We start from the raw sequence: 13571 nt of genomic DNA on the forward strand, positions 1-13571 counted from the left end.
TGAATTAAACTGGATTTCGCAGTAAATTCTTTATCAGCGCATCCCAGTACACATTTTATGGATTAAAATCGTTCTTATATTTCAGCTTACATCCAAACCATCCAATTGGCAAGTGGATCCAATGACTACAGTGGCTCAACCTCTACCGTCAGTGGATGGGGAAAGCCTTCTGACAGTAAGTATTATTGAAATTAAGTAACCAATCATCAGGATGCTATTGTAATTTGGATATTATCCACTGTTTATTACTTTTAAGTATGCTATTAAAATAGTATAGATAAAAGCACGGGACAATGGTTAATGTCCAATTACGATTGTATGTTGATGTAGAACCGTTGCTATTAACATGCAGAAATTTTTTTAAGTATCAATCATTTATTAATACACATATTAAAGAAACAAAATTAATATTTGATGAACATCAAAAGAGAAGTGTTAAATTCTTATGAACTTCATGTTTTGCTATCTACAAGTTAGACATTTTGGAAAATCTAATTTGCACATAACAAAATGAAGATTAAAATTTACTGAAAATTAATATTTGCTGGACATCAAATTATAAACGTTAAAATCATTTAAATTTCAAATCTTATCATGTACAAATTACAATTTGTACATTGTAATTTTTTAACCGTTGTAATTATTAATGAAACATTTTTACTTTCCAATATATTTGATATTTTTCTACCTTGCCTAATTGATTTAATAATGGCTTCATTATTCAACAATTAAATGGGCTACCAACGTGCTACTTTACTTGTTTCGAAAACAAATTATTCTTACAAACCTGAGAAACTGAATTGGATATTTTTAAGTCCGCTTTATGCACAGATAGGTTAATCGGAACTGAATCTACAGTTTAACAAAAGAAAAACAAAAGTGGACAAATGTTCCTCCACTGGGTATCGAACCTGGGATCCTTCGATTACAAGAACGATGACGTTACCACTACGCCAACGGGGAGGCCTCAATCTGGGAACAAATGATCCAATGTTTATTCTGGTTAGAGAAAGATTTTAATAGTGTTATTATTATTATTAACAACTAAAAATTCCTGTGATATTAATTTTCATTCCAGGTGCATCTGGAATCAGCGCCGAACTGAGATTCGTCAACCTGCCAATCATCTCCAACGCCGAGTGCCAGTCCTACTACGGAACCACTTACATCACCTCCTCCAAGATCTGCGCTGGTGCTCCATCCAACATGAGCCCCTGCAATGTAAGTAACGTCAATATGTCAATGGCTACAGCGATTATATTCTGGCAGTGTCTTAAGCCTTTACGCAGAAATTGGTAAATAGTTTAGGTTTTTACTGTAATACTCTTTTTAGGTGTCGAGACTGGGTTTATCCAGTGTGTCTAACAGTTCAGATAGTAAATTTCTATAATAGGGCCGGAATTAAAGAGTCGCCACACTTTGGGTGCGTAAAAATATAGCCTCTCTTAGACTGTTTTCTGTAAAGATTCAGTGTGTGTTACATTATGATGGGTATGAGTCACGCATATCTCCAAGAATAATCGCTGGCAAATCTAAACGCACTTTACACGCATAATAAAATTACACAACATAAAATTAGATAATATAGTTTGTGTCACAACTAATTTGAATAGTTCTAATTGGCTAGTGCTGCACTTTTATGCACATAACTAGGTACATCCATAAAAGAAAGGCCTTAGATACGAACAGTCCACATTGTGAACTCGGATGAAGAGCCCTACCAGATTTCAAAATGCGTTGCTTCTTTTGCTCTATGTCACGGCCTGCTTGCAGAGCATAACATTTATACTATAAGTCCAAATCACTGTTAATAATCCGTTTTTGCGATCGTCCCTAGTCCCGGACATAAATATATTTATTTATTTAATAATAAATTAGTAAATCAAATAAAAAAATAATGTCATTGGCGACCTTGAATTTGAATGGCTGCATACATACAAAAATGTAATTTCTCGAGGGCTCGTAGTGCCGAAACGTGTCTTTAACGAGCAAAACATTATCAAGAAACGTTATTCGTCTTGATATACCCTAAATAATGTGAAAGTTTGTCGACATCCTCTATAAATCTTTTTCGAGTAGGCCTCATCTCCATGAAAGTATTTACTTTGGCAAGCCCCGGCATCTAACGACCTGTTAGATGAGATTGAGTCAAGGCAAGGACTTTATAAACCTTTGCTGCTCTCCCAAAAATAGGCAATAGTTAGGCTGGAGAGTTCGATGAACTAACCGATCTTTAACTACGCACTTGTTATGGTTAGGCAGGAGAGTTCATATGAATTAACCGATTAAGTCCTTTTACTTGCTTATTCCATGAAAGAAGGTATAAGGAAGAGTTTCTAGCGTTTAAATAACTAATAATAGACTCTAGTAGTAGTAGAACAAAGCATATCCTAGGAGCCCAAATTTTATAAATCTATTTTATTCACCCTCTGTATGCAGGGTGTCTCAAAGGAAATAGCGCAAACTGACACAGGTGAAAGTACACGATAATAGAAGCAAAAAAGTCTCAGTAAACATGGGTCTGCAAACTAGCCGTTTTCGAGATAATCGCGAATGTGTGATTACAAGTCGCCACTGATTTCATTGTTTGTAAACGTCGTCCTAGTTGGTAAAATGCTAATAATATGTGCGAATGTGTGGGTACAAGCCGTACCACCTCTCGGAAATGTTCTGTTTTGTAAACAAACAGCAAACCTCGGATCGCGCAAGGAGTAAAGCACTCGGTGTTTACAAAATGAAATCAATGACGGCTTGTGACCACACATTCGCACACATGATTAGCATTTTATCAGCTAGGACGACGTTTACAAACAATGAAATCAGTGGTGGCTTGTAATCACACATTCGCGATTATCTCAAAAACGGCTCGTTTGCAGACCCATGTTTACTGAGACTTTTCTGCTTCTATTATCGTGTACTTTCACCTGTGTCAGTTTGCGCTATTACTTATGAGACACCCTGTATAAAGGAATGATGAAGTAAGGTGATCGTTACTCAAATTGAGGAACTTTACAGAAAAGGACATATTCTTTTGAAAATGCTTGAAAACAATATATTTGGGATATGCATGTAGCATATAAGAAGAAAATATGTCTTGAAAGCAGTTGTTTCCTTTATTTCAATGTAATTGTTTTCATGTGAATTAATATTTTTATTGTCTTGTTTTTCAGGGAGACAGCGGTGGCCCACTGGTCGTTGGAGGAGTCCAGGTTGGAGTCGTGTCCTTCGTGAGTGGCAACGGTTGCGCCAGCGGATACCCATCCGCCTATTCCAGGGTCACGTCCTTCAGAACCTGGATCTCCCAGAACACTGGAGTGTAAACGCACCAGAAACCTTCGATGTAATCAAACCAAAACTGCGAAAATTTAAAATAAAAAATATCTGCATTTCATGTTGGATTCATTTTTTTTAAGCAAATCTAATGATTTCCCGAGATGTTGCCAGACGTAAGGCCGAATCACACAAAACTGGATTTCCAGTAAGGATGCCCTAGTTGGCGCTGTACTGGCTTTGATGACTAGACCTTATTCTAATTGCATCTGTCTTTCTTTGCTAGATTCTGTGGAACAGCCAACCAGCGAAAGTTTTGCCATGTGAAGATAATCTGTGAGTTTGGCATAGGAAAGTTTTTATCTGTGATTTCCGAGTGTTGGTTTTTTAACGCTTCTCGATAAAAGAAAAAAGTGTGCCTTCGTATTCAATTCTTTAATATTTAGGAATGTTTCCAAAGCGATGAGACAAAATGTGATTAGACGATAATGAAAATCCTTATTATTATAAGTGAATCAAATGTTTGACACATTTAGTTGAACATTTCTTTTCTGTGAATGAAACCTGCAAATCTCATGTACATGAAAAATCTTGTTCAGTAAGCATTGATTACCATATTTTCTTTCGAGCCAATTTATAGCCCATACTTTTCTTTTAATTGTTTTAATTTTTAATAACAGCACTAGGTACTCTCCTTCTCCTACACGCCAGGGGTCCCGGGTTCGAATCCTGGCCTGGGCATGGATGTTTGAGTGTCCATTTATCAATTTCATCATATCATCACTCATCCTCATCTTCGCAAATTAGCCAAAAGTGGCACAAGAAAAGTAAAATAAAGCAATTCAATCAATCAATCAATCCTTCTCCTACAACGTTCTTCAAATCGCTCGTCCATTTCTTTTATCTTGTGTTCTCTGCGCAATGTCTTGTGGGAACAAAAGTATACTGACAAGTACGGTAAAAAGTTCCGTCAACGCGCGAAGGTAAACGATCCTCATGGTGCAACTGCCACCTATGGCCACGCCCCATCATGGAAGCTGAACTCTCTAGTTGTTCCCTACAAGAGACATAGCGAATTCGTTTTCCTTCGAGTTTTTGCTATGTGCTAAAGTTTAATTGAGTTGTAGTGATGGTTTTGAGTGTAGTAAGTCTATAGTTTCCTAATCTCATTGCGTCTGCCAGTCATAACAAACTGGAAAAATCTTCTACAGTCTAAGCGTCTGCTAAATGCCTTGGGTAGACGCTGCGAAGTAGCTTCCGAGGGAACAGCTCGCGTCCACCAGTTCCACCAGCCCCAAGACGCACGCAGCGGCATGACAAGAAAGCGAATGTTGTATGATGGACCGGCTGAAGACGAAAGCTTTTAGTTAATTGAACTTTACAGAAAAGACAGCAAAGCAATACCTATCCTAACCGAATTAAAAACTAAAACGAAATCGTACACAAGGCATTTTCAAACAAGTTACTACAACTCTGTAAAATGATTAACTGGATACTCTTCCAGTGGCAAATTATTGTTGTCCTTGTTTGTTCCCGAGAAGGGAGTTCGAAACAGTTCGGGTTTTGTCACAATTTCTACAAATCTAGCGGACGTCATGAAAAAACTCGGCCGTCTGATTGCGATTATTGCATTGAGGACGTTTGAACTACAAGAATGCTCAATTCTTCCAAAAAAAAAGAAAAAATTCAACAATCTACAAATAGAGATGAAACAGGTTTCTACAAAACTTTTTTTCTCTGATCACTCATAAATTGCTTTTATTAATTTTTTCTTTGTTGCGCATCAACAATTTTGTTTTTAATGTTTTCTTTATATTATATCATATTTGCTCTAACATTAGTATTGTCATAATTTTAACGTGCTTCATGTATGTCACTTCTGACAATTTATAACATATGTATCGTATGTTTATTTGGTTCATTTCAACAAGGGTTGAATTTTACTTGGTCTACTGTATTATATTATGACAGGTATGGGAGGGGAGGGAACCTGAAGCACTTAAACTTTGGTATTGTCATAATTGTGTAATATCTCGTGTTAAAGCAAATATGATATAATGTAAAGAAAACATAATTTTAACATGCTTCAAGACCTTTCCAATAGCGTTTGAATCACTTCTATAGGTGCCCTGATTTGCAGAAATATTTCAATTGAAAATTAACAACATGGTTAAAAAAAAGTTATCGAAATCACACATTTGGCATCCCATATAATTTCAGAACTACAAAAGATACGGATGTGCAACTTTGCATATGCTCCTACTTCACGTGGTTCATTCAGTATGCCAAATTTCAAACGAATCAAAATCTGTGACGTTGAAAAGTGTCTCTTCTTTGCTTAATTTCACATGGAATGATTCACGTTTAGGCGATAATAAATATGTTTGTTATATAGCTATGGCGTGAATATGAATTTTTCACAAATATTCATTTGATACAACAGAAGTTCAAAAATACATACTTAGAAATTTAGGATTTCTTGCAAATTAAGTTTTTTTCAACTCTAAGAAATATATTATGAAAAGAGTTCAATTTAGTTAAAACATTACAAAATTTCCTTGAAAATACCCGGAAAACATGGAAAGGTCAGTTATTTGATATGGAGTCTTTCCAGATTTCCAGAGAAACATTTGAAAAAAACAATGCACATACAAGAAGCCTTTTCGTATAGTTGTTACATTAAACTTCTTGTAAACTGACAGCTTTACGCAATTTAATTAGAGATAACTTAAATACGAAGTACATATAACTGTCGCGATAAATGCATTCTTAAGTGTATCTTCTTGATAAACTTGATAAGTGCTTATCAAAAGAGAACAGCTTATAGGGCGGAAACATATCAACACATAAGCAATGAAATCTAATCAGTGCCAAACAAATTAGACTTTTTACCTCATTGCTCTAACAACGATAAATATCCAGAGGACCATATCTTCTTCAACTCTAGCTTTTCCATTGAATCCAAGATGAAGGTTCTTGTTGCAATTGCTTTTCTTGTGGTATCAGCACAGGTAAATATTATTGCATGTCATTGTTACTACATATAATACAAGGCAATGGTTGCTAACCTTGCTTAATATGCGGATTAGAGCCTCCTACGATAAATCAGATGCATGAAAGTCATAAAATATAAACAATTTGCTAAATAATATATAAATGTAAAGAAATATAAATTTATATTAGCTATATAATGTGTATGTGTGTGTAACGGTAAGCCGTACTGACATCTTTTTATAGATAATACTCGTAAAACAAATAACATTTTATTTTAACGACAGAATTGATTGATGGATTTGCTTTATTTTATTTTACTTTGCTTTTTGTACCACTTTTGGCTAATTTGCGAAGATAGGGATGAGTGATTATATGATGGAATTGGAATGGATACTCACAAACATCCATGCCCAGGCCGGGATTCGAACCCGGGACCCCTGGCGTCGCAGGGGGCCGGCAACGATAGAATTGTGCGTGAGTGTATGTGTGACTGCATGGATGCAAAATCATTTATGAAGATGTCACATTATTTTGAGTAGCTTTTGTGATCAACACATTAACAAACCAACTAGAAGAGTAACGGAATCTTTTCCAAGAAAACAAGCAATGTATATCTCAGTAAGATTTCAAAATACTAAACTAGCACTGTTGTAGAACGCACATAACCTTTGAACAGCCGAGCCGGTTTTCTAAAGCAACCCCTCTCTCGCCGCGGCCTTTTGCGTGCGATTTTTAAATTTTTACACTTATTTCAGAAAAACGTTATATCTCTGAGACTATTTGAGCCATCTACTTCGAATAACTTTTGTTTGATAGCAAAAACATCGGAGCATGCGACCGTGTACAATTCAGAAAGCCCAAGTGAGAAAAACGGGGTTGGAAGGGGCCAAGTCCCAATTTTCAATGAAAAAAATCTGGCGTTCGTCCCCTCTTGACCAGTTATTTTGGAAAAAGGGCGCAAACTTTTGCATTGGTTTCGAAGAGTAGACCTTTTGCAACAAAGTGAAACTTGTTTCAAGTCCCTAGTTCTCATACAGGTTGAAATATGATGCAATATGTACAATCCTGCATTTTGGCTAAAAATAGCTAATTTGCATATTAGAGAAAGGGGGAGGGGTGGGTTTTCTTCCACATGACATTTCAAAGTCTTAACGTTTACAACCTCACTTACGCCCGACCCTGTGGCCGAGTGGTTAGCACATCGCGTTGCGACGCCAAGGGTCCCGGGTTCGAATCCCGGTCGGGTATGGTTGTTTGTGAATGTCCATTTTCATCCATTTCATCATTTCATCACTCATCCCCATCTTCGCAAATTATCCAAGAGGCACAAAACGCGAAGTAAAATAAACTAAATCAATCAATCAACAACCTCACATACAAGTATGAAGGTCCTAAAAGCACGTGAATGTTGTAATCGGCACCATGGGTCATATATGACCCATTGGATGTTTAAAGGTGTTACGAACTAGATAGATGTCAAGGAATGTAAATTTGCATTTCATTAATAGAGGACTAAAAGTGGTAAACATTGTAAGTGCCAAAAGCGAAAGTGTTGGGAAATCGCATCGTTCAGCACATCAGCCCGTACAAACGTTCTTTTTACACGCCCTTTGAACTACTTAGAAGGCTACCAGCCACTTTTCACGTTTACCACATTATCAAGAATGGCACATTTTACAGTTTAACGTGGAAAACGGTGTTTGAATTCTTGTGGTACTTACAGCGTTTACCAATTTTAGTCTTCAGAGATGTCAATTTAAAAGCCTAAATATTTTTTCAATGTTGTTTTTATGTCTTATTGAAAGTAAATCTTTTACATATGGCACATTATTCGGAGAAAGGTAATTGAATCTCAAAATGCTGTTTATTCTATCAATGAGTGAAAAATGTGTGTTAGGCTTATTTAGTGAATCATGTTATAATTGATCAACTACGTTTACTAAGAAGATATATTGTTTTCAGTCAACTTATCGGAAGCTCATCTAGCAGAGTATGCATTCTTGGCTGTTTGGGGAAATAGTGCTTAAGTAAAAAAAAAAAATGAAATTTTACAGTTGATAGTTTTTTATGTTTATTCTTTTAATAATAAAACATTACAGACATAATGTACATGTTGGATCATCACTATTTAGAATCATTACACATGACAAACATAAAATTATACTTATAATATTTTCCTTAAGCAAAAGAAAATCGCACTTTGTGACATATGTGCCTTATCCCAAACACCCTAGATATATTTGTTCAGCGGCGGCTCAAGGGGTAGAGCACTACCCTCAGAAGAAATTCATACGTCGCCAAGTAAAGTTAAATGAATACATTGATAGTTTACAGACAAGGAGATTCGAATCTTGCAATCGGTCAAGCTGACGTGACGACCGCCCCAACCTCCTCACTGCATCGCCAGCTGTTTCGTTCCTACCCTCGTGAGGCAACAGTCCGTGCCGCGGAAGAGCTGGCCTAATCATGGACCTAACCAAGTTGACACACGTGTAGAGGGTTGAAGAAGTCTCAGCGAGGAACATTTCCACCATGAGCCGAGAACAAAGTGGCAGGGGGCGGGGTTAGTCCTTAAGAAAGCGTGCCATTCTTAGCCTGGTCTGGCGAGGGAACTTACGCAGTGTTGACACGACACAGTTGCCACCTTCAGAAAAAAGTCGCTAAATACGACTGGTTTGTAAGACCCGTTGGGGAAGTAATTTCTGCCTACTTTTGGAGAAACGAACCTAATACTTTTCCAAAGTTAAATGAACATTTTTGATAATAGATAGATGCACCAAGAGGGACATCCAGACTTTTTAAAAAATATCCTATGATGATGCGAGTTTCCTTTGGCATTTCGACAATTTCTTTTCATAACAAACATATTTTCGACATCCAGTTAGAATACGTGTGCATGGGGGAGGAGAAGGTGATAGGATTTGTTTTTCCTTTCCTCTTGTAATTGTTATATTTTTAGGGAAGTTTCCTGTAGTGTATAAAGATAGGTTAGTGAGTGAAGATGAATCGGATTAGTACGTTATTACTTAAACACATGTTGTTTTCTACGTTACCAAACGAGGACAAACATCTTGGCTAGTGGCGCAACCTCAAGGAGGGGGCGGGGGGCATCGCGGAGGGTTTTTTTTCTATTTACTTGATCACGTTGGCACTACCCATCATAGTTGCCGCCGGCCGCCACTGCATTTGTTTAGAAATTTCGGTAGAATCTCAATACTTTACGCAGCACTGAAGAATGAGTATAATGATACTGAGACGAGAAGAGACGAGACTTTACACAGTCTCGCAGCTCTCGTAAACAAGAAAGTTTCCTCGGCCTTGAATCGTTCTCGGTCTCGTCTCAACAAGTCCCTGGATCTCTTTCAAGTCTCGAAGGTACTTCGGTACCATCCCTACTAAACAAAGAATTCTGTATGTAAAATCAATTCATTTTCAATCGTGTAAGATGTGATATTGTTCACACAAACATTCCTCGAAATTCAAGTATCCATTTGGGACTCAAGAGCATTGTCTATATTTATATGGCCCTTTCATACAGGTGTTGAGACTCAGTCACGAAATTTCTAGAACAGGTATGGTTTGCCTCAAAGCAAATTCCAGTCATACAGTTTCTAAAAATGTTAGCTTTTATGAAAATGCTATAATTTAGAGAGCCCTATGGCAGGATCCATTTTAGGAGAAAATGTCAGGATATCCTATTCCCTATTAAAAGATTATTTTGAAAATATTTTCAACATTTTGTCCAAATTTCAATTTTGAACAGTGAAAGATCGTGTGTAAAGATCCGGATTGATCTCTACTGTTTTTTTTATTGTATGTAATTAACAGCCGGGTAGCAATTAGGTATATGAGTTAATTAATATGCTAATATATGATAAGCTAGCCAATTAGGGGAACTCTCATTAAGACAAGGATGATCTTGGTGGGCGAGAGCAATCGCTATTCAACAGACAGAGTTTGTCTCTCAATATTTGGTGTAAGGACAGTGAATGGCGGACTGAACTGATGGTTATGAACAAAGTAAAAAAATGTAGAATTTGGTGTAAGCCAACCCATGTTTGAAATCCCAAATTTTCCAATTAGAAAAGCATTGCACATATGAATTATTCTCAGAAGGTAGCATATTATCTAGCTCTTATAATTTTGGAGCACCAATCAGCTGAAAGTTATACTACCACCTGCAAAGTTCTTAGCAGGAACTTTCTTTCAACTCTGTGAAGCTATTTTTCTGAAACACACAATTGATACAATACACTTTCCAAATAAGCACAATGTATAGGTTCGCCAGTAAGTCCCGCTCTAGACGAAAGCATTTTCCTTATCATTTTCTTAACACTTATTCCATGACCGAAATGCTATACCATGTAAACTGAAAAATCTTATGGCATTTCTCAAGGATAGAATCAGTCCTAGCATTTCCGTAGCATTTTTCGTAGTATATAACCAGTACGAATCAATAGCGTTGCTTAAATACATACGTTATACCGTATACAGTACACGCATGGAAGAATATTTTAGTTGTTTCAATTGTGAACGCCGTGCACTCACCTTAGATGGTGTAACTCGGTGTGCCTTTCGCGCTGTAGCAAAAGTTAACTGAAAGTTAACATGAAATGCCTCCGCTATAAGATTTCTTGAAGCACTTGCATAATATTTATGCTAGTAAAAATGTTAAAAGGGCATTCCAGCGTTACGTGTGTGATATTTTACACACAAAATTTAAGGTTCTAGATATGAGATTGGATTAAACTATTCATAATGAACTGATTTCACAGAATTATGAAGTACTTTGTGGTGTCTGCCAACACATGAAAAAAACTTGAATATGATGGCATAGACTGAATGCAGGAAAAGCATTAACAAAAGTGCGTTACATATGTGACGCTTTGAAAATGTAGCAAATTTTGACTTCATTTGTCTGTGAAGCATGTGGGCTGCAGATGCTAGTAACTTTTATTGGTGAAATGTTCAAATTATATGCATTCACAAACATCTAAACTTTTATGCAACTAAAAGACAATAATCATTTCCATATTAACTCATTTTGTTATTTATATGGAGTAGGACCACGTTTCGTGAAATGCCCCTGAAGGATATACTTCCGTCTTACACCTTGAACTTAATGTGAGATAGTGGAACTTCATTTTCAAGAATGTTGAGAAAGTGATTATCATTTTGAGAAAGCCTAATGCTAATATAAGTTTTCATTCATTTTTTATAGGTTGCTCCTGGGACTGCCACTTTCAGATCCATCATACCTCGGGTTCCGTTATTAGATACTGCTCCTACACCAGGTGAGTGAAAAACCGGTTTTCAAGCTAAAAGAACAACTTTACATTACACACATCTCCTACAGCAGATAGCCGACCGATTTCCAAAACACAAACTTCTATTACCTATCGTGCACCTACGACGTATAGGCTGCTGGCTCAATGGCACCTGACAGAGATATATTTTATGTAGAAATTTATTTACACTCATCCTCTTCTCCGTATATACAACGTTCCATTACAGCTTCAGTACAAATACACTCCAGGTTGCCTTTTGCTCCATTACGGAAGAATGCACTTTTCAGGACTTTAGTTCTACAATTGCACTATATACCAAAGCGCTAACCAGCTCTCGCAGTTTATCACGCAGGAGTCCATACGCAGTCCTCTCATTCAGAGCTGTACATGTAATACGAGCTACGAGCGCACTATTTACTATAGCGTTAACCCACCCAGGCAGTTTATGACGCAGGACTCCCTACATACGGCGCTCGTAGGTAAAAACTTGTCGCTCACCGCTCTCCAATTGTATACTACAATAAACATTTTACTCAAGCAACTACAACCTCTGCTAGCTTCATTTTAATCAACCTCAAGGAAACGAATCCGAACCAGGTATTTAAACCTCCAAGAAAACCGGCTCGCTCCCACCCAATGGCGAAGTTTTAATACTAGCTTACCCGGGGGGGTATCAGGCCCACCACCTCTGTTTTTTCGAATTTTCAACTGTGAACATTTTTAAAAAAAATTGAAAGAACTTACATTTTTCCCTAGAGTGTTCACAATATTTCTGTATTACTTTTGTTCATAGAAACACAAATGTAATATAAATAGGAGGCAAAATGCACTATGTAGGCGTCTCGAGCGCCATCTTTGAATGTGCGTCATTCGATACAATTGGTTTGAAATGATGGTATTTCTTGTAATAATTGTAATTAATAAACAACTGCACCTCTATAAACAAGAAAGCATTAATGAAAAATTATTATCGTTTTTGTGAGTTTTAGTGAATTGTAAAATATGTGTGAGACACTTATGCAATAATTAGTTATTATTTCTTATTAATTATGGTAATATTTGTAATTATTATAATTAATAAATAACTGCACATTTATGATCAACAAAGGAAGCAGCGATTCAATAACAAAATGGTTTCTTGAATTTTAATATTAAAAAAAGTGGGGGCCTGTGAGCTCCCCCCCCCCTCTTTCAGGTAAGTACGTTTCTCGTACGGCACGGGTAAGCTAAGGTTAAACCAGAAAGCCATTGGGGAAAACTAACCATTGAATTCCCCAGCTAACAAGCAAAAAGCAACATTGCAAGAATATTTACAAATATATAAACTTTTATACATAGATTTTTCAATTTCACATGTGTGTGCTTTAAAAACCACACAGCAATATTCAGAGCATTTTACAAATTCAGGTACAGCTATTCATAGGTGTAACTTGGGACCTAACTTGTGAGGGGGGAAGCAGAATCGAACCTGGAGGCTGGAGCTTAACTTGGATGGGGGGGCCGGGGTGCAAAAAAGTTTTCGAGTTCAATTACTCGTTTCGTTTCCTCCTCAGGTTCCAGGAGTTTAACTAAAGAACCATTACCTTAAGTTTTTATAAATGTGAAAATTTTGGGGATCAAATGCTCGCCCTTGTCTCCGTCAAGTTACGTCTATGCAGCTATTTGATGACTGATTGTTTCTCTCTTCCTTTCGGGGCCATCAAATTTTTCTGTTCCATTTTCAGTTCCTGGAAAGAGGATTGTGAACGGGGATATCGCATTCCAGGGCCAGTTTACTTACCAGGCTGCTTTGGTTCTTGATGGCGTCGGATTCTGTGGCGGTTCCCTCATCGCGACTGACTGGATTCTCACAGCAGCTCACTGTGTTCAAGGGTAAGAAAAAACATGAGTAAACACTTACTTAGAATTTGCCTTACTTCCAAGTATCCGTGATAAAATCCTATAGGTAGGTTGAATGCGAGTCGAGTACGTGACGTTTCAGTCAAGGTCACTCCGTTCACCGTTCCCATTCGTCACTCG

The 13571-nt window shown here is 37.1% G+C and overlaps 2 protein-coding genes across 2 annotated transcripts in view; both read left to right on the forward strand.

Moving 5' to 3' along the window:
- Window positions 1-3391, forward strand: part of LOC146000576 (uncharacterized) — an 83926-nt gene extending 80535 nt beyond the window's left edge. Inside the window, exons 14-16 of the mRNA XM_083138326.1 lie at window positions 86-175; window positions 1079-1221; window positions 3171-3391. Of these exons, the coding sequence (XP_082994452.1) occupies window positions 86-175; window positions 1079-1221; window positions 3171-3320 (383 nt within the window). The 3' untranslated portion in view covers window positions 3321-3391. The remainder of the gene's footprint in view (window positions 1-85; window positions 176-1078; window positions 1222-3170) is intronic.
- Window positions 3392-6143: 2752 nt separating this feature from the next.
- LOC146000464 (brachyurin-like) overlaps window positions 6144-13571 on the forward strand; it is a 48924-nt gene continuing 41496 nt past the window's right edge. Inside the window, exons 1-3 of the mRNA XM_083138122.1 lie at window positions 6144-6281; window positions 11486-11558; window positions 13277-13424. Coding sequence (XP_082994248.1) covers window positions 6237-6281; window positions 11486-11558; window positions 13277-13424 — 266 coding nt within the window. The 5' untranslated portion in view covers window positions 6144-6236. The remainder of the gene's footprint in view (window positions 6282-11485; window positions 11559-13276; window positions 13425-13571) is intronic.

This window comes from Lepisma saccharinum, chromosome 16, assembly GCF_977018435.1.
Source record: "Lepisma saccharinum chromosome 16, izLepSacc3.1, whole genome shotgun sequence".
NCBI classification, from domain to species: domain Eukaryota; kingdom Metazoa; phylum Arthropoda; class Insecta; order Zygentoma; family Lepismatidae; genus Lepisma; species Lepisma saccharinum.